Genomic DNA, 26658 nt, shown 5'->3' with positions numbered 1-26658 from the left:
TCTCCTCCTCATGGACTGCACCAGATTTGCCAGTTCTTGTTGTGGGATGTTACCCCACTCTTCCACCAAGGCACCTGCAAGTTCCCGGACATTTCTGGGGGGAATGGCCCTAGCCCTCACCCTCCGATCCAACAGGTCCCAGACGTGCTCAATGGGATTGAGGTCCGGGCTCTTCGCTGGCCATGGCAGATCATTGACATTCCTGTCTTGCAGGAAATCACACACAGAACGAGCAGTATGGCTGGTGGCATTGTCATGCTGGAGGGTCATGTCAGGATGAGCCTGCAGGAAGGGTACCACATGAAGGGAGGAGGATGTCTTCCCTGTAACGCACAGCATTGAGATTCGCCTGCAATGACAACAAGCTCAGTCCGATGATGCTGTGACACACCACCCCAGACCATGACGGACCCTCCACCTCCAATCGATCCCCGCTCCAGAGTACAGACCTCGGTGTAACGCTAATTCCTTCAACGATAAACGCAAATCCGACATCACCCCTGGTGAGACAAAACTGCAACTCGTCAGTGAAGAGCACTTTTTGCCAGTCCTGTCTGGTCCAGCGACGGTGAGTTTGTGCGCATAGGCGACGTTGTTCGCAGGTGATGTCTGGTGGGAACCTGCATTTACAAACAGGCTACAGCCCTCAGTCCAGCCTCTCTCAGCCTATTGCGGACAGTCTGAGCACTGATGGAGGGATTGTGCGTTCCTGGTGTAAYTCGGGCAGTTGTTGTTGCCATCCTGTACCTGTCCCGCAGGTGTGATGTTCGGATGTTCCGATCCTGTGCAGGTGTTGTTACACGTGGTCTGCCACTGCGAGAATGATCAGCTGTCCATCCTGTCTCCCTGTAGCGCTGTCAGGCGTCTCACAGTACGGATATTGCAATTTATTGCCCTGGCCACATCTGCAGTCCTCATGCCTCCTTGCAGCATGCCTAAGGCACATTCACACAGATGAGCAGGGACCCTGGGCATCTTTGTTTTGGTATTTTTCAGAGTCAGTAGAAAGGCCTCTTTAGTGTCCTAAGTTTTCATAACTGTGACCTTAATTGCCTACCGTCTGTAAGATGTTAGTGTCTTAACGACCGTTTCACAGGTGCATGTTCCATTAGTTGTTTATGGTTCATTGTACAAACATGGGAAACAGTGTTTAAAACCTTATTATTATTACCTTATTAGTTATTTGGATTTTTACGAATTATCTTTGAAAGACAGGGTCCTGAAAAAGGGACGTTTCTTTTTTTTGCTGAGTTTATTAGCTCTATTCATGCTTGTTTTTACAGACCGTGATAAATGTATATATTATTCAAAGAGCGTGCTGAATAATCCATGCGCTTATTTAATGATTCATTCATGCGCGGGCTGAGAGTGAGGGGGAAGTATTTGTGGGTTGTCCTGGGCACCAGTGATACCCCCTCCTCACCAGCCAAGGTGTCAATCCATCCTCTCCTCCATTGTGCTTGGCGTCTCTCTATCACTTATTCATCCACTGGACTCTCTGAAGATGCAAACGCACACCTTCCTCTTTGTGACCACTGGGCCACATGCCCAGAGATATATCCATTTTTCATATAGTTGAATATGATCCCTGCTATATGGAATGTAGTCATCCATATTGAATAAGAGACAAAGCGAAGGAAGGTTTGGCCTGTATGTGGTAATGTATGGTGTGTAACTATATGTAGTGAGGTAGAGGGGGCCATTGTGGATGCAGAACAGATTCAGGGATATAGGCGGACTGTTTCTGTGTGGTTGTGTTTCTGTGTGCTGCTTTGTCTGGTGAATACCAGCGCTCCATTCAGCAGGTAACCATGTTGATGGTAATGAAACCTGCCTGCTCTCTTTGGAAATGAGAGGCAGAGCCTGGTGTTTGGAAATCCCATCATGTAGTTGATAACGAGGGAACATTGTGCTACATGAACAAAGGCTGCTGCGGCGTCAGAGCCCCGTACCGCCGTCCGCCACCCAGAACAGAGGAGGCAGGAATAGGTATGAGCGTGACTCGCAGCAGGTGGAGGCAGATCAGCATGTTAACAGCTTTTTGTCCAGCAGCACCGGTATTCATCCAGCCGATTTTATTAGCCTGAATGCAATTCTTCCTCATTTCCCCTGTAGCCTGGTACTTTCACAGAGAGAAAATAGCAGGCAGATTTGATTTATGGTGCATTAAGCTGGGCAGTCTATCATGGACATCATGTAGATTGTGAAAACATACTCAAAGAATACTAAATGGATCTGGAGGTCATTATAGCGATCTTTAGGTGGGAAAACCGTACATGGAATTTAATTTGCAGCATTAAAAGAGGCCCTTTCCTTGGACAAATGGGTTAGAGGAGTCCTCACTATAGCAACAATGTCACATCATTTCCATGGGTTACAATGTTCTTTTTAACAATGTTAAATAGAATGATGATTTCAATCCCAAGCTGCAAGATACTGTATGTTCCTTATTACACCAGCGTGCAGTAGTCATGAATGTTTGTCATGAATTGAACCTGAATGTATTTAAACACGCCATACCTGTGAAGTGTGTTTAGTGAACCATTAATCCTGACAGCAGGGCCCCAGTGTCTGACCATTTCTCATCTAACGGGTGTGGTGTGTTGGTGTGGTGTGGTGTGTGTGTGTGTGTGTGTGTGTTGTGTGGTGTGTGTGTGTGATGTGTGTGTGTGTGTGTGTGTGTGTGGTGTGTGTGTGTGTGTTGTGTGTGTTGTGTGTGTGTGTGTCATCTCCAGCTCAACAGAATCAGAGAACAGAAGAAGCTTGTTTGTTCTCGACAGCGCCGTATTGACCCTGGGGAGTCGCCTGCATCCTTCATCGTGTCGAAGCGTATGTCTCTGTCTCCCACCATTTGGCAACGGTGATGTCTTCTGTCTTCACCCGTCCTGTCATTATATTGTCTCTGTCTCCACCCATCTGGAGGTATGTCCTTCTCCACCATTTGGCAATGCGTATGTCTCTATCGTCCACCCGAAAGTGGCATCGTTTAAATGATCTGTACTTCTCTGTCTCCTCTCTGTCAGCGTGGTTCTGGTTCTCACCCATCGATCAGGCGGTCTCACCACATCTGTTCAAGGTATGCTCTGTTCTTCACCCTTCTGTCATTGAATGGTATCTCTGCTCTCACCCGGTCATTCTGTAGAGTGTAGGTCTCTGTCTCTCACCCATTCATGCTCAAGGTCGCGTCTCTCTCCTACTCCATCTGTTCAAGGTAGGTCTGTCTCCACCTCTGGTCAGGTATGTTCTGTCTCCACCCATCTGTCAAGGTCGGTATCTTATCTCCAGCAATCTGTAAGGTAGGTCTCTGTCTCCACCATTTGTCAAGGTCGGCCATCTATCTCACCATTGTAAGGTAGGTCTGTGTCTCACCATTGTAACGTTAGGTTCTGTATTACACCCATTGGTAAGGGTGCTCTTATTATCATTGTTAGGAGGTTTCATGTCCACCGTGCTGTAGGTAGGTCTCTGTCTCCATGCATCTGTMAAGGTAGGTCTCTGTCTCCACCCGTCTGGCAAGGTAGGTCTCTGTCTCCATGCATCTGTAAAGGTAGGTCTCTCTCTGCTCTATACACCTCCCTAATAAGCATTTGCATGCGCATGCGCATGCGCACACACACACATCACAAAGACACACACACACACACACACACACACAGCCCAGGTGGAGCATCTCGCAAGCAGTTTATCAAGTTCTCATAGAATTACAGGGAAATAAGTGGAAAAAGAAGCAGATGATTCAAAAAGAGCCTTGGCTTCCACTCATACCTCCCTTAACGTGTCTGCCATTTTTCAGGCTTTCATTAAGATAGGCTCTTCAGGTGAGAAATACTTGTTTCATTGACAAATAACTGAACTCCTGGAGGGTTTCTCTCCTCAACATAAAGGACATCTGAAGTGCAGAAAGAGTGAGTTACAGTTAATAAGATGTCTTGTCTTGGGTCTTCTTTACTTTCCCATTGTTGAAAATCGAGTGTAAGAAAGTGGAAAAACTCCCAGTTGGTGTCGTAGTGTTTGGTCACCACATAACTCTGAGAGCAGACAGTGCACTTAGCTCAATGTGACTTTGAGCTCCACTTAGGACCAACCCCTGCTCCGACACGCAGATGTGCATGAAATCATTTCAGGAAGTCCGAGCAATTAGACGGCACACTCTGTGGCCTGTACCTGTATCCCACGCTCCTTCTCTCCTCCTGCCTGCCACATTGACTCAATTAGAGAGCTTGTTATGCCTCCATTAGTGGTAACGAGCAGGACAGAGTGGGGCGGGCGGCTGGAGTAGGAGGGAGGGAGGGAGGGAGGCAGGGAGGGGTACACAGTGCTGGTTGTCGGCCCTCTCTGCTTCTTATTTACCTGTCAATTATCCTGCTTCAGTCCAGGGCTGTGGAGGGCTTTTCTGTGGCCGGCACTGTTTACATGTCTCAATGCTATCTCTCTCTGTCTCGCTCTCTTTTTCAATCTCCCTCTCTCTCTCGTTGGCTGTCTCTGTGTCTCATCTGTAGCAGATAGCGTTATCTCCCTCACTCAGTGTTTGAGGCCCTGTGGGCTAATCAGGTCCTCTGCGCTGTCTGTTTTTATCCCACTGTCAGCTCTATTCAATTTGTATCGATTTTGGAGGGATGTCTCAGGTTTCCCCTCTGATTTTTATAATGCTCCCCTTTTGTCCTTCTCTTTTTGTTTCTCAAAACTCAATTAACTGGGGCCTTGGGTTTTCTTTTCAAGTCAATTTTACTGGGAGTGTGTGTGAGGATGTGTGTGCATATTTGTGTGAATGAAATAGAATAGCTTTGAGCGTGATTCTCTCCAGCCATACAGTAGAGTGAATCTGGAGGGCTTAATAACCCTGACAGTGTCCTTTGTGTTGCTTTAGGAGTGATTGACTTCCTGGTCAGCCAGCACCCTGTAGCCGTAATCCTGCGTGACCATGTGATCTTTAAGATTGTACCCATGCTCAACCCTGACGGGGTCTACTTAGGCAACTACAGGTAAGGTCAACCATCAATATATAAAATTCCCCTTTCTTCATAGACAAAAAGAGCAGTTCAGTTGTAATAATTTCCATCCTGTTGCTTGAGGTCTACTGAAAAGTTGTACTTTTGATGGATTCCGCTAGAGATTTCTGACTAGACTGCAGCACATTGCTAGTGCTAAAGAGAGATGCTGTGATGATGTGTTTGGTAACGCCCACTGTGGAGGTCCCCTACCAGATGATTTATGGGCCGCTAGATGCTAGTGTGGGAATAGCAGGCTGGGCTGCCGGCCCTCATCTTCTATTTCTCCCTCTGCCTCCAAAGCGCCATCCCTGGAATATGAACTGCTGGCGTTCCTATTCTGCTGTCTCTTTTCTCCTCCGTTGACAGTTCAACTCAATGTAATTGCTGCAGTAGTCCAGGCTGTTGCAGGTACTCTAAATCAAATCACCTCTTATTCCCCACTGCTAGTTCTCAATCCAATCATGCGCGCAAAGACACACACACACACACACACACATCTTTCTGTCTCTATTCTTGCGTAAGATATATCTTGCCTGTGCCAAATGTATGCTCTTGCAGTACTGTGTCTCCTATGCTGAGTTGTGTGTGTTTTCTGAGGCCATACACTCCATCCTTTGTTTAGCGTTGAGACACAGGCTCCATGGGCATCGTTTCCACCTCCCTCTCCATAATTGCCTTTTACTTAATGGGGTGGACTTGAGGAATACAAATGCACTGAGATGATAGTGCTTCCACTGAACATGTGTTTGTGGCTGCCATCTAGTGGCCGCTCCCCCCCACTGCGCTGAGTTTATCAATTGTAGATCAAGTGTGCTCTCTGGCAATGATGAGGTTAGACACATCTTGTTGCTAATCGTTCCGTTTTAAAGGCTGTTTTCATCAACTCTGGAAAATAATGCGGTCGGCCTGGCTGAATGGTGTGTGTGTATGTGTGTCTTTGCGCGCATGATTGGATTGAGAACTAGCAGTGGGGAATAAGAGGTGATTTGATTTAGAGTACCTGCAACAGCCTGGACTACTGCATCAATTACATTGAGTTGAACTGTCAACGGAGGAGAAGAGACAGCAGAATAGGAACGCCAGCAGWTCATATTCCAGGGATGGCGCTTTGKAGGCAGAGGGAGAAATAGAAGATGACTCCTCACCCACACTACGTCCAGGCACCACATCACACCTGTCATCCGTGAACTCCACTGGCTTCCTGTCTCCCAATGCAATGATTACAAGACCCCCCCCCCCCCCCCACACACACACACATACAAGCAAAGAAATACACTACTAAGACACTCCTCTCTTCACCGTACTGAACTGGGTTCGTATCCAGATACCGAGCCCTCCCCTCCCCATACACTGATACATCACACTCTTTCTCTTCTTTCAGCCCACCCCTCTCTTTATTCATGTTTTTGTTTAGTTTGAAATTTTGTTTTGACTCCTGTTTTTTTGCTTTTGTTTTCATTTCTACAATTGTAAAGCGACTTTGGGTTCTTGAAAGCACTGTATAAGTCCCATGTATTATTATTATTATTGGCTCCATATTAATATGATGTCAATTAGAGCGTCTCTTTCTGCCCCTACCAGTGAGGCCTAATTGGCCTTTCTGTGGGCTCAGCACAGCATCTGGAGGGGGATCGAACAGATGCGTGCAGGGAACAGAATCAATCGCTGCTGACCACAGATTACTATCTCAGGCATGCACAGTGACATTGACACACAGACACAGGCCCCCTTGAAAGACATGGATACTGAGCAGCAGCAGCTGAATATCCCAGAGTCCTTTCTTCCTCTGACTAGAGGTCCTGGCATTAGCTGCTCTTTGATTGGAGTCCAATAATTAGCTCCACTACATGGCCAAAGGTATGTGGACAACTGCTGTCGAACATCTCTTCCAAAATCATGGGCAAAAAAATTAAATGGAGTTGGTTTCCCCTTTGCTGCTATAACAGCCTCCACTCTCCTGGGAAGGCTTTCCACTAGATGTTGGAACATTGCTGTGGGGACTTGCTTCCATTCAGCCACAAGAGCATCAGTGAGGTCAGGCACTGATGTTGGGCGATTAGGCTTGGCTCAGTCGGCGTTCCAATTCATCCCAAAGGTGGTTTTTTTGGTATTGGTATTTTATTAGGATCCTCATTAGCTGTTGCAAAAGAAGCAGCTACTCTTCCTGGGGTCCACACATAACATGAAACATAATACAGAATGGCATAATACAGATCAATAGACAAGAACAGCTCAAGGACAGAACAACATACAYTTTTTAAAAAGGCACACGTAGCCTACATATCAATGYATACACACAAACTATCTAGGTCAAATAGAGGAGAGGCRTTGTGCCGCAAGGTGTTGATTTATCTGTATTTTGAAACCAGGTTTTCTGTTTATTTGAGCAATATGAGATGGAAGGAAGTTCCATGCAATAAGGACTCTATATAATACTGTACGCTTTCTTGAATTTGTTCTGGGGACTGTGAAAAGACCCCTGGTGGCATGTCTGGTGGAATAAGTGTGTGTGTCAGAGCTGTGTGTAAGTTGACTATGCAAACAATTTGGGATTTTCAACACATTAATGTTTCTTATAAAAAGAAGAAGTGATGCAGTCAGTCGCTCCTCAACTCTTAGCCAAGAGAGACTGGCATGCATAGTATTTTTTAWTTTTTTTTAAAGAAATTTATTGAATATCTGAAACATACAATATACAGTACTTGCAGTGAAGCCGCTCACCAACTACATCATACCAGTCATCCAACAGATTCCCATTCAGAGCGACACACAGAAGCATCTCGGGTCAATGCCCTGCTCAAGGGCACGTTGACAAATCTACCACCAGGCCAAAAAACATGAACCTGAACCCTCCAAGATCCCCCCCATAGTTCCCCAATAGCTGTCCCTCAACCATTTGAGACCCCTCCCACAGTCCCCCCCAAGAAGAACATTTTTAAATAAAAATTTCAATTAATTCCATTCCATTCCAGACCCCCAATGCACCAACAACCAAGAGAATGAACTAAAGAGAAAAAAGGAAAGACAGAAGAAAACAGCAAACAACAATGCAAAAAAGAAATAATAAAACAAAATAATACATTTTAAACAAAGGACATCAAGGACAACTAAAATCATAACAGCAATGCCAACTGTATATGTTTGTGTGCATAGTATTTATATCAGCCCTCTGATTACAATTAAGAGCAAAACGTGCCACTCTGTTCTGGGTCAGCTGCAGTTTAACTAGGTCTTTCCTTGCAGCACTGGACCACATGWCTGGACAATAATCAAGTTTATACAAACTAGAGCCTGCAGAACTTGCTTTTTGGAGTGTGGTGTCAAAAATGCAGAGCTTCTCTTTATTACGGCTAGACCTCTCCCCATCTTTGCAACCACTGAATCTATATGTTTTGACCATGACAGTTTACAATCTAAGGCAACGCCAAGTAATTTAGTCTCCTCAACTTGTTCAACAAACACACCATTCATTACCAGATTCCACTGAGGTCTAGCACTTAAGGAATGATTTGTAACAAATACAATGCTCCTAGTTTTAGAGATGCTCAGGACCAGTTTATTACTGGCCACCCATTCCAAAACAGACTGCAACTCTTTGTTAAGGGTTTCAGTGACTTCATTAGCTGTGGTTGCTGATGCGTATATGGTTGAATCATCAGCATACATGGACACACATGCTTTGTTTAATGCCAGTGGCAGGTCATTGGTAAAAATAGAAAAGAGTAGAGGGCCTAAAGAGCTGCCCTGAGGTACACCACACTTTATATGTTTGACATTAGAGAAGCTTCCATTAAAGAAAACCCTTTGTTCTATTAGATAGATAGATAGATAGATAGATAGATAGATAGATAGATAGATCTAAATCCACGATATGGCAGAGGTTGAAAAGCCATAGCACATCCGTTTTTTCAAAAACAGGTTATGGTCAATGATAGCAAAGGCTGCACTGAAATCTAACAGTACATCTCCCACAATCTTCTTATTATCAATTTATTTCAACCAATCATCAGTCATTTGTGTCAGTGCAGTACATGTTGAGTGCCCTTCTCTATAAGCATGCTTAAAGTCTGTTGTTATCTTGTTTACAGAGAAATCGCATTGTATTTGGTCAAACACATTTTTTTCCAACAGTTTGCTAAGAACTGGCAGCAAGCTTATAGGTCTGCTGTTAGAATCAGTAAAGGCCTCTTTACCACTCTCGGGTAGCGGAATTACTTTGGCTTCCCTCCAGGCCTGAAGACAAAGACTTTCCTCTAGGCTCAGATTAAAAATATGACAGATAGCGGTGGCTATAGAGTCAGCTACCATCCTCAGTAGCTTTCCATCTAAGTTGTCAATGCCAGGAGGTTTATCATTATTTATCGATAACAATAATTTTTCCACCTCTCCCACACTAACTTTACAAAATTCAAACTTGCAATGCTTTTCTTTCATCATTTGTTTTTTTATGCATGAATACAATTGTTCACTGTTCGTTGTTGGCATTTCCTGCCTAAGTTATCCCACTTTGCCAATTAAATAATCATTCATATAATTGGCCATATCAAATGGTTTTGTGATGAATAAGCCATCTGATTCGATAAAAGATGGAGATGAATTTGTCTTTCTGCCTATAATTTCCTTTAAAGTCCTCAAAAAGTGATTTAATTGATCTTGGCTTCATAATAAAATGTATTCTTCTTTTTATTGAGTTTAGTCACATAATTTCTCAATTTGCAGTAAGTAAGCAAATCAAGTCAAATCAAATCAAGTTTATTTATATAGCCCTTCGTACATCAGCTAATATCTCGAAGTGCTGTACAGAAACCCAGCCTAAAACCCCAAACGGCAAGCAATGCAGGTGTAGAAGCACGGCGGCTAGGAAAAACTCCCTATAAAGGCCAAAACCTAGGAAGAAACCTAGAGAGGAACCAGGCTATGAGGGGTGGCCAGTCCTCTTCTGGCTGTGCTGGGTGGAGATTATAACAGAACATGGCCAAGATGTTCAAATGTTCATAAATGACCAGCATGGTCAAATAATAATCAGGAGTAAATGTCAGTTGGCTTTTCATAGCCCGACATTTAAGAGTATCCTCTACCGCTCCTGCGGTCTCTAGAGAGTTGAAAAAAGCAGGTCTGGGACAGGTAGCACGTCCGCGTGGACAGGTCAGGGTCCATAGCCGCAGGCAGAACAGTTGAAACTGGAACAGCAGCAAGGCTAGGTGGACTGGGGACAGCAAGGAGTCATCATGCCCGGTAGTCCCTACCGCATGGTCCTAGGCTCAGGCCTCCGAGAGAGAAAAGAAAGAGAGAGAGAAGGAGAGAATTAGAGAGAGCATACTTAATTCACAAGGACACCGGATAAGACAGGAGAAGTACTCCAGATATAACCAACTGACCCTAGCCCCCCGACCACATTAAACTACTGCCAGCATAAATACTGGAGGCTGAGACAGGAGGCGTCAGGAGACACTGTGGCCCCATCCGATGATACCCCCGACAGGCCAAACAGAAGGATATAACCCCACCCACTTTTGCCAAAGCACAGCCCCCACACCACTAGAGGGATATCCTCAACCACCAACTTACCATCCTGAGACAAGCCGAGTATAGCCCACAAAGATCTCCACCACACACAAACCATAGGGGGGCGCCAACCCAGAACAGGAAGATCACGTCAGTAACTACACCCACTCAAGTGACGCACAGGGACGGCATGAAAGAGCACCAGTAAGCCAGTGACTCAAGCCCCTGTAATAGGTTTAAGGCAAGAAATCCAGTGGAGAGAGGCCAGTCAGATGTGCGGCAAGCCCAACTTATAGCCACTCCTTTTGCCTCATCTCTTTCAACCATACAGTTTTTCAATTCCTCATCAATCCATGAGCCTTAACAGTTCTAGCAGTCAGTTTCTTAACAAGTGCATGGTTTATCAATAATTGGAAGAAGCAATTTCATAAATTCATCAAGTGCAGCATCTGTATGCTCCTCATTAATCACATCAGACCAACAAATATTTTAACATCATCCACATAAGAGTCCACAGCAAATCTTTGTATGATCTCTTATATGCTATTTTAGCCCAGCTGTTGGAACTTTGGCCTTCCTGAATAGCCACTATACTTGATCACTGCATCCAATGGGGCGGATACAGCTTTGAACAAAGTTCTAGCATCATAGTAAACTATGATCGATACATGTGGATGATCTTGTTCCTGTAGTGTTTGTAAACACCTTGTAGGTTGATTAATAACCTGAACCAGATTACAGGCACTGGTTACAGCAAGAAGCTTCCTCTTGAGCGGATAGCTTGAGAAAACCCATCAATATTCAGGTCCAAAGAAAGTAGACCTCTCTGTTTTACATCACATACACTATCAAGAATTTCACACATAGTATTTAGATACTGACTGTGTAGCACGTGGATGGTCTATAGCAACACCCCAAAAGAAAAGGCTTTAGAGTGCCAAGTGAACCTGCAACCACAACACTTCAATAACACTTGACATAAGATCTTCTCTAAGCATTACAGGGATATGGTTCTGAATATATACAGCAACACCCCCCCATAAGCATTTCTGTCTCTTCTATAGATGTTATATCCTTGTATTGCTACTGATGTATCATTAAATAAATTATCTAAGTGAGTCTCAGAAATGGCTAATATATGAATGTTATCTGATGTTAGCAAGTATTGATTTCATGAACCTTATTTCTAAGGCTACATATATTAATATGGCCTATTTTCAGCCCTTCCCGGGTAGCTTATCAGAGATAGACTGAACACTGAAAAGAGCCAACAAAGCAAGAGAAAAATATATACATTCAGCAGTCCATTAATCAATTGTGGTGTGTGTGTGTGTGTGTGTGTGTGTGTGTGTGTGTGTGTGTGTGTGTGTGTGTGTGTGTGTGTGATGCGCGGGTTGAAAGCTACAAACACCATAGGCTTGCTCTGTCATCCCTTCCAGGCTTCTGGGAGGGAGGGTGGACAGTGAGCCTGTCATAGCGGATGTAATCAATGTCCCCACGCACTCTGGCAGCTTTCATGGCTGGGATCAGTTCTTTCCTCTTCTGGCGCACAGCTTCAGGATAGTCCTGGTTAAGGAAGATATACGTTCCTCTCAAGTTCTTGGCTCTTTCCAGAACAGCTACCTTGTCCTTGAACCTCAGGAACTTGACCACTATCGGCCTGGGCCTATCACCTGTGCCGGTGGTAGTTTTACCAGTCCTGTGGGCACACTCCACCTCAATCGTCCTGTGGTCCATCTTCAATTTCTCAGAGATCATTTCCCTCACTTTGTCCTCAGAATCCATCCAGGTCTCATGTGCAGATTCTGCAATTCCGTCCACAACCATGTTGTTYCGCCTTGATTGYCCCTCGAGACTGATTTATCTATCATTGTTAGCATGGATTCACACACAGAACTGATGTCCTCTCTCAATGACTTACAGATTGCTGTCATCTTGCCGTTCTCCTGTTTCAACTCATCGAGCTGACCCTGGGAGAACTGCAAACTGTTCTTCAGGTCCTGGACCTCTCTGGTTAGGTCATCCATTATTTTATTAGTAGAATCCACCAGTATTTGGACAAAACACTTGAAGCTATTTTCTTGTTGTTGTAACAACTGCATGTAGATCTAGTTTAAAATACCCTTCGCATGTGACAGAGAGACAGCCTACCCCGACCAAACCCGGATGACGCTGGGCCAATTGTGCTCCGCCTTATGGGACTCCCAATCATGACCAGATGTGATACAGCCTGGAATCGAACCAGTGCCTTAGACCACTGTCCCACTCTGAAGCCCTAATGTAAGGTCTTCCACATCGATCTTGACAAACTATTTCTGTATGGACCTCGCTTTGTGTATGGGGGCATTGTCATGCTGAAACAGGAAAGGGCCTTCCCCAAACTGTTGCCACGAAGTTGGAAGCRCAGAATCGTCTAGAATGTAATTGTATGCTGTATCGTTACGATTTCCCTTCACTGAAACTAAGGGGCCCAGCACGAACCATGAAAAACAGCCCCAGACCCTTATTCCTCCTCCACCAAACTTTACAATTGGCACTATGCATTGGTACAGGTAGCGTTCTCATGGCATCCGCCAAACCGAAATTAGTCCATCTGGATTGCCAGATGGTGAAGCGCGATTCATCACTCCAGAGAACGCGTTCCCACTGTTCCAGAGTCCAATGGCGGCGAGCTTTACATCGCTCCAGCCGACGCTTGGCAYTGCGCATGGTGATCTTAGGCTTGTGTGCTGTTGCTCGGTCATGGAAACCCATTTCACGAAGCTCCCGACAAACAGTTATTGTGCTGACGTCGCTTCCAGCTCTAGCAGGGCAGAAATATTACAAACTGACTTGTTGGAAAGGTGGCATCCTATGACGGTGCCATGTTGAAAGTCTCAGAGCACTTCAGTACGGGCAATTCTACTGCCTATGTTTGTCTATGGAGATTGCATGGCTATGTGCTGGATTTTATCTACCTGTCAGCAATGGGTGTGGCTGAAATAGCCAAATCCACTCATTTGAAGGGGTGTCCATATACTTCTGGCCATGTAGTGTATGTGCAGATTGATTCTTGTAGAACAATCAGGTAGTTAAAGCTAATTTACTGTTTAGTGAAAATCTGAAAGAAAAAATTGATTGCTGATTGAATGAATTAGTGTTGTAGGTATCTGAAAATATTCAACTCATGTGTGTATGGTCATTTCCAGGTGCTCTCTTATGGGTTTTGACCTGAACCGTCACTGGCAGGAGCCGTCCCCCTGGATCCACCCCACCCTCCACGCCGTCAAACAGCTCATTGTCCAGCTCAGCCAAGACGCAGTGAGTCCCAATCTCCAACCTGCTTCTAACATCTGTATTACACACTTTATACAGTAGTATGGGCTGTGCAGTCTTCACCCTGAAGCACACAACATACAACCTTTTCAGAGTCAAGAATGGGATGAAATTCCACAGAGATCCTAGCGCTACACTGGGTGGACAAAACATTAAGAACACCCACTCTTTCCATGACATAGATTGACCAGGTGAATCCAATGATCCCTTATTTATGTCACTTGTTAAATCCACTTCAATCAGTGTAGATGAAGGGGAGGAGACGATTAAAGAAGGATTTTTAAGCCTTGAGACAATTGAGACATGGATTGTGTATGTGTGCCATTGAGGGTGAATGGGACAAAAGATTTAAGTATCTTTGAATGAGGTATGGTAGTAGGTGCCAGGCATACCGGTTTGTGTCAAGAACTGCAACGATGCTGGGTTTTTCACTCTTAACAGTTTCCCATGTGTATAAAGAACGGTGCACCACCCAAAGGACATTCAGCCAACTTGACACAACTGTGGGAAACATTGGAGTCAACATGGGCCAGCATCCCTGTAGAACACTTTTGACACCTTGTAGAGTCCATGCCCTGACGAATTGAGGCTGTTCTGAGGGMAAAAAAGGGAGTGCAACTCAATATTAGGAAGGTTCTTAATGTTTTATACACTCAGTATTTAAAACACCTGAGTTGAGGTTTGAACTCTGTTCTGAACTCTATTTCCAGTTTAGTGCTTAGTTCACTCCTGTGGAACTAAAGAAAGGTGCTTTGGGATTGATACTCAGCAGCTCTCTGTAATGTGTACTGTAGGTCTCTGGAACATTAGATAGAACTGAGGTGCCGGTGTCTGTTGTGTACTCTATATTCAGCTTGCACTTTCTTTCTTAGAGGACCGGGCCCTTGTGGGGTTTTTTCCCTTCATGTTAATTATAAGTGGAAACGCAGGTTGTTAGATTACTGAAGGTCAGAGTCTGTCCTGGGAATCGTCTGCCCTTTCTTACACTTTCTAATCCTGATAAGACCAGGGCGTTCTGCTGAGCAAAGGGGCGCGCCCCTCAGTTGAACCTTTTCCCCTAGCACTGACACGCTGATCGATGGGCTCCTTCATGGCAGAGTGATCCACTCATGTCCCTCACACTTCTGCAAACTACATACACACACTCACATCCAAACACACAAGTACATACTGTAGGTACTCTCTCTCTCTCGCTCTCTCTCTCTTTCTCTCTCTCTCTCTCTCTGACTCTCTGACTCTTTCTCTGACACAAACACACAGCACCATTTGCATTCACTCTCATACTCACACACATACACTACTGGTCAAAAGTTTTAGAACACCTACTCATTCAAGGGTTTTTCTTTAGTTTGACTATTTTCTACATTGTAGAATAATAGTGAAGACATCAGAACTATGAAATAAGACAWATGGAATCATGCAGTAAGCAAAAAAGTGCAGTCGCAAAAACCATCAAGCGCTATGATGAAACTGGCTCTCATGAGGACCGCCACAGGAAAGGAAGAACCAGAGTTACCTCTGCTGCAGAGGATAAGTTCATTAGAGTTACCAGCCTCAGAAATAAATAAATGCTTCACAAAGTTCAAGTAACAGATACATCTCAACATCAACTGTTCAGAGGAGACTGGTGAATCAGGCCTTCATGGTTGAATTGCTGCAAGGAAACCACTACTAAAGGACACCAATAATAAGAAGAGACTTGCTTGGGCAAAGAAACATGAGCAATGGACATTAGACCGGTGGAAATCTGTCCTTTGGTCTGGAGTCCAAATTGGAAATGTTTGGTTCCAGCCACAGTGTCTTTGTGAAACACGGTGTGGGTAAACGGATGATCTCCGCATGTGTATTTCCCACCGTAAAGCATGGARGAGGAATTATGGTGTGGGGGTGCTTTGCTGGTGACACTGTCTGTGATTTATTTAGAATTCAAGCCACTCTTAACCAACATGGCTAGAACAGCATTCTGCAGTGATACGCCATCCCATCTGGTTTGGGCTTTACCAAAACGGAGAATGATGGAGGCCTGCATCAGATGACCTGGCCTCAACAATCCCCGACCTCAAACTAATTGAGATGGTTTGGGATGAGTCGGACCGCAGAGTGAAGGAAAAGCTATTTGAGAATCTCAACTATAACAAATATTTTGATTTGTTTAACACTTTTTGGGTTACTACATSAGTCCATATGTGTTATTTCATAGTTTTGATGACTTCACTATTATTCTACATTGTAGAAAATAGTAAAAATAAAGAAAAACCCTTGAATGACTAGGTTCTAAAACTTTTAACCGGTAGTGTCTCACTCCAATGCACTCTAACTCCAATAGAGAACATGCACATGTAGCTCAGTGCAGAGCCACGGGCTGCGAGAGAGAGCCTCTGCCTGCCTGCTACCCACATGTGTAATTATGATTCCACTGGCAGATCCAGTGGCCTGAAGGAGAACTCTCATTAAGCTCTCCACCCCTTCACCACCTCACAGTGTCTTAACCCCCCAGCACCCTCAGCACTACATCCATCCATACAGTACAATCCCAACTAGGACCGTGTGCCCACATCACATCAGCCCCACTCTCTCCTAACCCATCCCCTGCCCTGGCTGTGGCCGACTGGCCCTGTCAGAGGAGAGGCCTGGGCCGCCTCTCTCAAGCTAATCACATCAGACACAGCACTCAGATTTGGGGCTCCCACATGCCAGTCCCTGTGCCAGTTCTATGGCCAGGGGCCTGGCCCTCCATCCACTGCTGTCTCACACTGTGCATATCCACTAATGAGGCTACAAGGCCACGGTCTGAGGACAACAGGAGGAGATCAGTGCCGGGCTAACATGCTACTCTTTATTTGTCCGCTTCCCTCTAGCTGGCAGATGGTAGCAGACGCAGAGGATTCCAAGCTGTCACTGGCCATTTGACTCTTGAAGAATGTCAAACCGAAGCCATTTCTCTAGCTTTAGGAAAGGGCTCAGTGACAGTCAGACTGCAACAGCATTTATTTAATCCCTTTTAGTAATATAGAAGTCTTGTTTTTTATTTTGGAAAATGTATAATTGTATCTCTGTTTCATTAGAGAAAGATCCCTCCTTTTTTGATCATCTCTAAAAAGCAATTTATCTAAGCTTGATTGACAAAGATTTATTTTCATTAAATACAGATTTGAATTGCTTCTTAGCAAAGCTGTCACCTTACATTCGTATTAGCTCTGAAACCCTCTGAATGTAAGGACATATGAACAGTTGTATAAAATCCTGTAATTTCACATCCGCAGCTGAGCATTGGTCAAAAGCAAAAATTTCATTGGGTCAGTGATGCAAGAAAATATATCTGTGAAGAGTGAAGAAACAAATGGACCCATCTCCTAACTAATGCAATGCTTTCCCAGCCCATTTATCAAAGGAGAATAATCATTATTTTTGATTGGCTGATTACTCAGAACATTCATCATAGTGAATGTATCCCCATCAATCTGATAGCGCCATTTTGGATAATTTGTTAAGGATGACAAAAGGGCCAGTATTGCTATGGTTCATTTCTGACCTTTTTAATATTACAAAATTAATTGTATGTCTGAAACAAATGTATTTGGTCCTGTCATGCATGCTAGATGAAAATTGCACCTTGAATCCCCCCTCCTCCTCCTGGCTCTACTTTCTTTTCCTTTTTCCTATGGGGAGTCTTTGTCTGCTGTGTTCAGGGCGCTTGGGGACAATGCTATTTTCGTCTGTCTGTTGAGATGTCCTCTAGTGTCATCGGCCCATTTCTTATCCATTTCAGAGATTTACGGCCAATTTGTCGCCATCATTACTCCCCCTTTTCAATTCCTCAACCGCCTATTCCAGTTTGAAGCAGAACTGTCTGGCTCTCACAGGCAAAGAACAAGAAAATGGCACCGCAGAGGAAGCCATTTGGGGTGTCTCTAGTTTCGTGCTGTTTGTACTAAAGATGCTTTGGTGACACAATGGGGGCATAGATCCACCAAACAGACCCAGGGTGTGTGAGAGGTTGGGAGGTGGATAGATGGAGTAACAGACTTTCCTGGCACACAGGGCTTCCAGACAGATGCAGCTGCTTACGAAGCATTAACAGCCCTGTTGCAGAGTGCTGTCTGAGTGCCCGTTCAGCTTGATTACAAGTCACCTCTGTGTTAAAAAGGAACAAATACGTCCATCAATCAGTCTGTGGCAGAGAGAGAATGAGGGGCTTACAGGATTGAGCGCTGCCACGTCTGTTCTCTCTCTGTATCCCACTGGGACCCACCCACCGCACCGAATGCACTGTATCACTCATAACTCTGCTCCCCAGTCATACAGGGATACTTATAGGTTTTATTCTAAATGTATAAACATTCTACGTGCCCTGGATGTTGGAGTACCAGCTATATGTTAATAATGTTAGCAGAGAGGAAACGTTTGATGCAGTAAATTCCACTGAACCTAGCTAGGGTTTCTTCTAGAGGTATTGCTGATGCTAAGGGTTTTGTGAGAGAATCTGCCTTTAGTCTGTAATCCTGCTTAAATCAGCCCCCCCAAAATCTGTGTTAAGATAAGCCAAACCGTTTATGGCCCAGACTAATTAATATGCAGCAGATAAGTACTTGTCTGACAAAATTAATTTGACCTTCCCCATTAAACTAAACTGGAGCAACCCCAGTTCAGATCAAGTTGAGTCCAAGTCCTTCTATTGAGTTGTAGGGAGCTGCTACCTAACAAGCCGGTCTCTCTCTCTCTCTCCCTCTCTCTCTCTCCCTCTCTCGCTCTCTCTCTCTCTGAGACATTTAATTTGTAAAGCCTCTACACTCAGATTGTCTTTTGACTTTCCTTCTCTACATTTCTTAATTGCCTCTAATTGCTTGATTACAATTTCAAATGAACAATTCTCTAGGTCAAAGTGGGTTGGTAATTAAACAATCAATCACTGCTCYAGCCTCACAGTCCTGTCTGCCTGTGATTGACAGCACATTAGGAGACTGTTATGCTAACTCTCAGTTGACATTGTGGGCTGGCTTGAACTTCACTGTATCATTGTACTTCCATTGTCCTTGAGATATTAAGGGGAATCACCACTTAGGATCGAGTGACTCCTTGTTTGGAGACTGGGAGATGCTGTTGGTGATTCACTTTGGCTTCCCAGCTTGAATCTTTTGTATAATTCTGGAGTAAACCGCTGGAGCGTGGCCATTTAAGCGACCCAATGCTGTGCGAACATTTTATTTTGATTTTTAATTTACATTGTTAACAGAGCAAAGCAGTCGAGCCAAGCTATACTTATCGTTGCAGAAGCTTGGTGCCAGAGAAAATGATGCCATTTCATGCAGTACTCCATCATTTGAGCTGTACTTTAACTGGGGGAAGGGTCATTTTACGTGTGTGTAAAAAATCCCACTGGGTGGTTCCGAAGTCCCAACACCCTCCTCCCTTTACCTGGGTGAGCGTTGCCGATTAGAGGGCTTTCTGCCTCTAGCAGACACTGGGAAGTGGGAACTCCTTCAACTGCCTGATGGAGCTGCCTTAATGGCGGCTGTGTTTTGCTTTCTTTTTCCCTTTTTTGTTGTTTCCCGCTCTTCCTCTCGGGCTCAATCGATCTGCCTGCCAGAGCCTGCTGCCGGCCCACTCCCAGCCACAATATTTCACAGCCAGCCATCAGAGCAGCTGACAGCACCGCGCTTGCCAGGAAATTGCTTTGGCTGTGAGCAGAATTTCAAGCACCGAGTCGCCCTCTCCCCCCTCCTTTTCCTTTTCTCCCTCTCCTTCTCCATCCCTCCCTACCGCCTGACGACCCCCGGGAACTGAGATACGCTCTGGAATGTGTAATGAGAGGAGAAGGAGAGAGAGGGAAGAAAGAATGAAAGAATGAAAGAAAGAAATATGGAGTGAAAGGAGGCTGTACTGGGCTGTGCTGGGGAATGAGGGGTCAGGGGGAGTGAGAGTGAGAGAGGGCTCATTACACCTGCTTCACCGTGTCCACAGCTAGAGAGAGAGAGAGAGAGCTTTATACACTGGCCACAGTAGCATGGGATTGGCCTGGAATTTCATTCTACAATTCTCTAACATGAAACTGAACTTTTATTCCCCACTGTGTCACCTCTGCTGTGCAGCCTTGTCAACTGAGGAGATTTTCACAAGACTGTCCCTAGAAGAATGTCTATCGCCATATTGCACCGCTTTTATCTCTGTCTTTTAAAGCCAAACTTCTGAAATAAAGCCAGAATTAATTATGAGAGGTGTGTACTGACGCAGATGTGATCTGAGGTGCGCTGTAGYGGTATGTGTGTGTGTGTGTGTATGTGTGTCCTTGAGTGTGTGGCAGCTGGCTCTCATAGTGTATTCCTCTCAGCTCCTCCGCCTGCTGTGTTGGAAGGAGTGCAGCTACAGTACCTGGTAGTCTGAGTAAAGCCTGATTGTGTGTGGGCTGGACTGTTGTATTGTTGTGCAGCTGTTTCTGGAGGGGTCACCCCCAGCCAGTCTCCATATCTCCTCTGTGTGGGGCCACCAAGACTGTCTCCTGAGCACTCCTCTCTTTAGCTCTGTCCCTGGGCTCTACTGGGGATAAAAATAGGACTTGTATCCTATCATTCTTAACCTCCCCTCCCCTCTCTCTCTCCCTCTCACTCTCTCTCTCTCTGTCGCTGTGGGAGGTGTGTCATCTCCTCTGTGCTTTCTCCTCTGCTGCTCTGCCACCTCTGAGAGTCGTCTTTCAGATGGCACTCCCATGCCGCCACTTCCCGCTGCCCACCCCAGGAAGCTGCCCTCCACAGCCAACCAAAGCATTGGTGTGACACAGCTTGGTTGTTGTTGTTCCCACTTGTTTTGTGCTCGGTTGAATCCATGCTGTGGGCATATGAAAACAGTGTAGGCAAGGAGTCTCAGTCAAATCAAGAACTTTACATTTTGATGGAAATGGCAATGGCTATGAAATGTGTAAATGGTGTATATTSAGGAGGTTTACACTCTATTTGTGACACCACTGCTTTCTCTATATTTCTCTTTATCTGTCTGTCTGTCTGTATTTGTTTGTGGCGTACACAAGGTGGGTCTGGAGTTCTACATTGATGTGCACGCCCACTCTACCATGATGAATGGCTTCATGTACGGGAATGTGTTTGAGGAGGAGGAGAGAGTCCAGAGACAGGCCGTGTTCCCTCGCCTGCTCTGCCAAAACGCCCCAGACTTCTCCCTCGTAAGTTCCTCACATCAATCATACCAGGGAAAACTTTACAACTACTGTAGGGCCCAGAGTTTTCCCTGGTCAGGCAATATCAATCCTAACCCTACTCATCTCACAGATGTTCCACAGGAATACAGCCCACATAATAGCAGGTGCTAGTTGTCTATGCTACAATAGTGACTGCATGAACCACAGGGTAAACTGAGATCTATCATACAGCTGGGTGTGGAAGCTTTATATTTGAAAAGTCTGTTTCCCTCCTCCTCCCAGCCACACTGACCTTCAGCGCTCAGCCAAAGTGCCATTTTGCAGCAGTGCCAGTTACATACAGTATAGCCAGAAGAATAACCTTTTCTGTGCAGCGACACGTTCACAGCTCTCATAGACTTTCTTCACCAGTATACAAGGAAAGTCTTGCAACAGCTAAAATAATTTTAGCCACCCACCATACATAAGAATATCACAGATTGTCCACTGGTTATTTATGATGCTGTCTCAATAAAGAGCTCATCTTTGTCTACAGCAGTGTGTGTGCCTGCATGTGTGTGTGCGTGTGTGTGTATACCGTTGGGGTGTGACAGCTGGCCAGAAGTCATGTCCCTTACTGTGCTCTTTTCTTACTGCCCATTCAGCACTGCCCAAAGCACATAGTCATAGAACTCAATAAGTTCTGCCAGTAGTGGAAGTCTGCATTTAAGTTACAGGGGTCACATTCCATTCAAGTCGAGTGAACTAGAGGGCAATGGAAACTGCCTAAATTGACTGAATCATGTTAAATGCTGAAGCTGACTTACAATCCATGTTACTATGCATAACAACAAGACTGCAATGAGTTGTATAGGCATTTTTAGAATGAAGCATTGAAATTCACCAACACACTTCTACAGATGTAGGATCTTAATTTGAGCCTGTTTGCCACAGCAGGGAAAAAATCCTGCAGCAACAGGAAATGTGAAATTATAATTAATGGGCATTTTTGTAGTGGTTGATACATTTTTCATAAGGGAAAATTGGAAATTACAAACTTCAGAATAATTTTTAAACCTCAAATACACTGCATTGCCGGAAAGTTCTCCTGCAACAGGGTGATCAAATTAAGATCCCACATCCGTATGCAACATATACTTTGTCATTTTTCAGACTAATTAAATCTAATTTGAATTATAATGCTGGTGTAGTAGAATGCACTCTGTATTAACAGTGTGTTTCACCCCCATAGTCCAACACATCGTTTAACAGTGATGTTGTGAAAGCTGGCACCGGGAGGCGCTTCCTGGGCGGCCTGCTGGACGACATGTCCTACTGCTACACCCTGGAGGTGTCCTTCTACAGCTACATGGCAGCAGGGAGCACGGCGCCCGTTCCCTACACAGAGGACACCTGTATCCTTCTCTCTCATTGTCCTCATTAGGGGCCCCAGGTGGCCTGGCCAGGCTCCCCATTCTTCTCAGCCTGCCCTGCCTCTCCCGCTGGCTGTTGGGGGAGAGGAAAGGAGGCATCTGGAGGAGAGACAGAGATTGAGTACACAACATGTGTACCTCACTGATGTTTCCTCCATCTCTCCCTCCCTCCCCTAACTTCCCCAAACTTCTGAGCTTCACATCCCATAGAMATCATGCTGTATGGATGTCAGAGTTGATTGATAGTTCAATCAATACATCCTGTCCATCCATGTAGAAGAGAGGCAAGAGGAGCACAGGGAATTGTGGTGTTCTGGTGCTTGGGACTCGTTGGATACAGGCTGCAGCACAGATAGATTGGTTTAAAGGGATATTGAGTGTGAGGTTATGTCCCAGGAAGGTGTGTGGCAGAGTCCTGTGTAGATTGTTTGCTTGTTGCCTCATGTATTGAAAGGCTTGTGTCATTGAGCCAGCAAACCAGTATTCAAACACCAACAGTGTTTTCTGTATTTTTGGACAACAAAATGCGTCACAAACAGAATCCGATTTCTTCTTGAGAGCCCGGCCAGTGCGCAGAGATTGGGCACTGTGGGCAGATTACATTTGTGTCCTCTTAAGGGAGATACCCCAGACTACAAAAGGTCTGATTCTCCAAATCAATGCTGCTCCTGAGTAGACAAAAGCCAGCCCTGTACAGTTTTCTGGGCCAGTGATGTCTGTACACCAGGCAACAGAACAGGCGTCTGTAGAGCCCAGTAATGAGGGCTGAGGGTGATAATGTCAGGCTATTGTAGTGGCGCTCCATCCCCTAGCGTTTATCCACATGCTGCCTGCTCCTATAGTAACAACCTCTCATTTAGGGCCAGACGAGAGCCTATTGATTTCTTAATTATTCCAGGAGTCATTATTGGAGGCCTGGCTCGATTGGCAGGCAGCGCAGGGCTGAGGTGTGGATGAGTCAGGTCAGCCCCTATCGCACTGCCTTGCTCTCATGTTCCGACAGATACATAGTGACAGTGGGAAGGCGGCACCTGCCCCATTGATTTTGTGTACAAAAGAGGTAGAGAGCATGTGGGTTCTACTTTCATTGTGACGAAGAATAGAATACAGCAGGCCTGATAATCGCACAGTGTTTTGTACACTCCAAAGGGATTCAGGGTTAAATTGACATTCTCTATAGACTCAAGTTTTCCTTCAGTGTACCTTGTATTACCTTGACACAGCTCAGATCCATGGGATAGAGAAGAGGCAGAAAACCAGAGGGGTGTGAAGCTTCAGCCTACAGGCAGAAAGTGTACTGTGCAGTGTCCAGATTGCCTGAGATGAGAGGAGATATTATGTGTAGCCTAAGTGCCCTCTAGTGTCAGGAGGGTGAGGTGTCTGTATGTGGCTCTGCTCTGTGTAGCTATGGCCCTGCCTGGTATCACTCTGTCACACTGTAGACAACTCACTGCCAGCCACCCTTATTTATAGGGAATCCATTCACTTCTTTGTTTATTTGTTTGTTTATTATTTGATCTTGTGTATATCAAAAAGTATGTAAAGCCTGTGACTGATGCTGGAATTTTAAATCAAATCAAATGTTATTTGTCTCACGCTTCGTAAACAACAGGCATAGACTAACAGTGAAATACTTACTTACGGGGCCTTCCCAACAATGCAGAATGAAAAAAAGATAAATAATTGAAAAATAATAACACGAGGAATAAACACAACGAATAACAATAACTTGGCTATATACATTGGGTACCAGCACAGAGTCAATGTGCAGGGGTACGAGGTAATTGAGCTAGGTATGTACATATAGGTAATGATAAAATGACTAGGCAACAGGATAGATCATAAACAGTAGCAGCAGCGTATGTGATGAGTTCATGCAAAAAAGGTCAATGCAGATAGTCCGGGTAGCTATTTGCATAACTATTTAACTAACTGTTTAGCAGTCTTATGGCTTGGGGGTAGAAGCTGTTCAGGGTCCTGTTGGTTCCAGACTTGCTGCATCAGTACCGCTTGCCGCATGGTAGCAGAGAGAACAGTCTATGACTTGGGTGACTGAAGTCTTTGATCATTTTTAGGGCCTTCCTCTGCCTGGTATAGAGTTCCTGGATGGCAGGGAGCTCGGCCCCAGTAATGCACTGGGCTGTACACACTACCCTCTGTAGCACCTTGTGGACGAATGCCAAGCAGTTGTCATACCAAATGGTGATGCAGCCAGTCAAGATGCTCTCAATGGTGCAGCTGTAGAACTTTTTGAGGATCTGAGGGCCCAATGCCAAATCTTTTCAGCCTCCTGAGCAGCCTTCTTCACGACTGTGTTGGTGTGTGTGGACCATGATAATTCCTTAGTGATGTGGACACCGAGGAACTTGAAGCTCTCGACCCGCTCCACTACAGCCCTGTTGATGTCGATGGGGGCCCTCATTTTCCTGTAGTCCAGGATCAGCTCCTTTGTCTTGCTGATGTTGAGAGAGAGGTTGTTGTCCTGGCGCCACACTCATCATTATCGTTGATCAGGCAACCACCATCATCGTCGGCAAACTCAATGATGGTGTTGGAGTCGTGTAGATCCATGCAGTTGTGGGTGAACAGGGAGTACGGGAGGGGACTAAGCACTTACCCCTGAGAAGCCTCCGTGTTAAAGGTCAGTGTGGCAGATGTGTTGTTGCCTACCCTCACCACCTGGGGGCTCCTTGAAAGCGGCAGCTCTAGCCTTTAGCTCAGTGCGGATGTTGCCTGTAATCCATAGTTTCTGGTTGGGATATGTACGTGAGGTCACTGTTGGGACGATGTCGTTGATGCACTTATTAATGAAGCCGGTGACTGATGTGCTATACACCTCAATGTTTTCGGATGAATCCCGGAACATATTCCATTCTGTGCTAGCGAAACAGTCTGGTAGCTTGGCATCCGCTTCATCGGACCACTTCAGAATTGAGCGCTGGTATTTCCTGTTAATTTTTACTTGTAAGCAGGAATCAGGAGGATAGAGTTATGGTCAGATTTGCCAAATGGAGGGTGAGGGAGAGCTTTGTATGTGTTTTTTTTGCCTCTGGTTGCACAAGTGACATGCTGCTAAAAATGAGGTAAGACGTATTTCTGTTTCCTTGCATTGCCTCTGGATGTGCGCCTTCTTGTTTGCTTATGGCCCTATGCAGCTCGATCTTAGTGCCAGCATCGGTTTGTGGTGGTAAATAGACAGCTACGAAAAATGTGAAGGAAAACTCACTTGGTAAATAGTATGTCTGCAGTTAATCATTAGGTATTATAACTCAAGCGAGCAAAACCTTGAGACTTCCTTAATATTAGAGATTGCGCACCAGCTGTAGTTAACAGAGGCACACACTTCCCCCTTATCTTTACCCAAAGCTGATGTTCGGTCTTGATGATGCATAGAAAAACTAGCTAGATGTGCAGTATATTATCCATAGTCTTTGTTCAGCCACGACTCCGAGAAACATAGGATATTATAGTTCTTCAGCTCCCATTGACAGGATCGTCTCAAACGTAGCTCGTCCATGTTGTTCTCTATGTTCACCAATAGAACGAAGGGTAGAGGCGGTATATCATCCATTTAGTCTCGTCAGGAAGCCTGCTCGTTTGCCTCTCTTGTGCCATCTCTTCCTCTTTCGAGGCCCGGGATTAGGGCCTGGTCTGGAATGAGCAGTGCATCCACAGCTGCCTACTCATTGAAGTAGAAATCTTATAGTAGAATATAGTAGAATATAGAATAGAATATAGTAGAAATATTATGTAAAATCACACAGCATAAAAAAAACACAAAATAGCAGTCCACTGTAGCGCCATATTCAAACTTCTCATTTCACTCAGTGCTTTTTCCCCACCTAGTGTTTCACTGAACCATCAAGTCCAAGGACTAGTTGACTGGCTCTCTATAATAAGAAACCCATCCATGTAGAATTACTCTGTAGCCAGGAGATTATTTTCCCTTAGTGTCAAAGATGGGATGGAAACCAAAAAAAAAAGCAATTTACTGTGTGTGGAAAGAGTCACAACTTTCCCTCTCCTTGAACATGTTCCTTTTTTTGTTTTCTCACATAAAACAGATGTGCTGTATAGAGAAGACAGTTGGAACAGAAGATGCTTCTGTAATATATATGTACATAGCATAACCACGGTGATAGCCAGCATCACACCGCATAGATAGGTGGCCGCTATGCCAAATAACCAGGGCATAACAAGTCCCTTGATTATTTGTCGCTGTGCATTGGGCTTAAAGGAAGAGATGAGAAAACCGAACAGAGCTGCGGTGGCCCTTCACACCCCTCCT

The 26658-nt window shown here is 45.0% G+C and overlaps 1 protein-coding gene across 1 annotated transcript in view; it reads left to right on the top strand.

The window, feature by feature from the left end:
• The window catches only part of LOC111972197 (cytosolic carboxypeptidase 6-like), a 464364-nt gene that overhangs the window by 428610 nt on the left and 9096 nt on the right, over positions 1-26658 (top strand). Inside the window, exons 8-13 of the mRNA XM_023999099.1 lie at positions 1029-1039; positions 2781-2829; positions 4871-4982; positions 13685-13796; positions 20833-20982; positions 22190-22352. Coding sequence (XP_023854867.1) covers positions 1029-1039; positions 2781-2829; positions 4871-4982; positions 13685-13796; positions 20833-20982; positions 22190-22352 — 597 coding nt within the window. The remainder of the gene's footprint in view (positions 1-1028; positions 1040-2780; positions 2830-4870; positions 4983-13684; positions 13797-20832; positions 20983-22189; positions 22353-26658) is intronic.

This window comes from Salvelinus sp. IW2-2015, linkage group LG13 (assembly GCF_002910315.2).
Source record: "Salvelinus sp. IW2-2015 linkage group LG13, ASM291031v2, whole genome shotgun sequence".
NCBI lineage: Eukaryota > Metazoa > Chordata > Actinopteri > Salmoniformes > Salmonidae > Salvelinus > Salvelinus sp. IW2-2015.
Note: the sequence above shows the minus strand (reverse complement) of the source record. Positions and strands in the feature narration are given on the sequence as shown.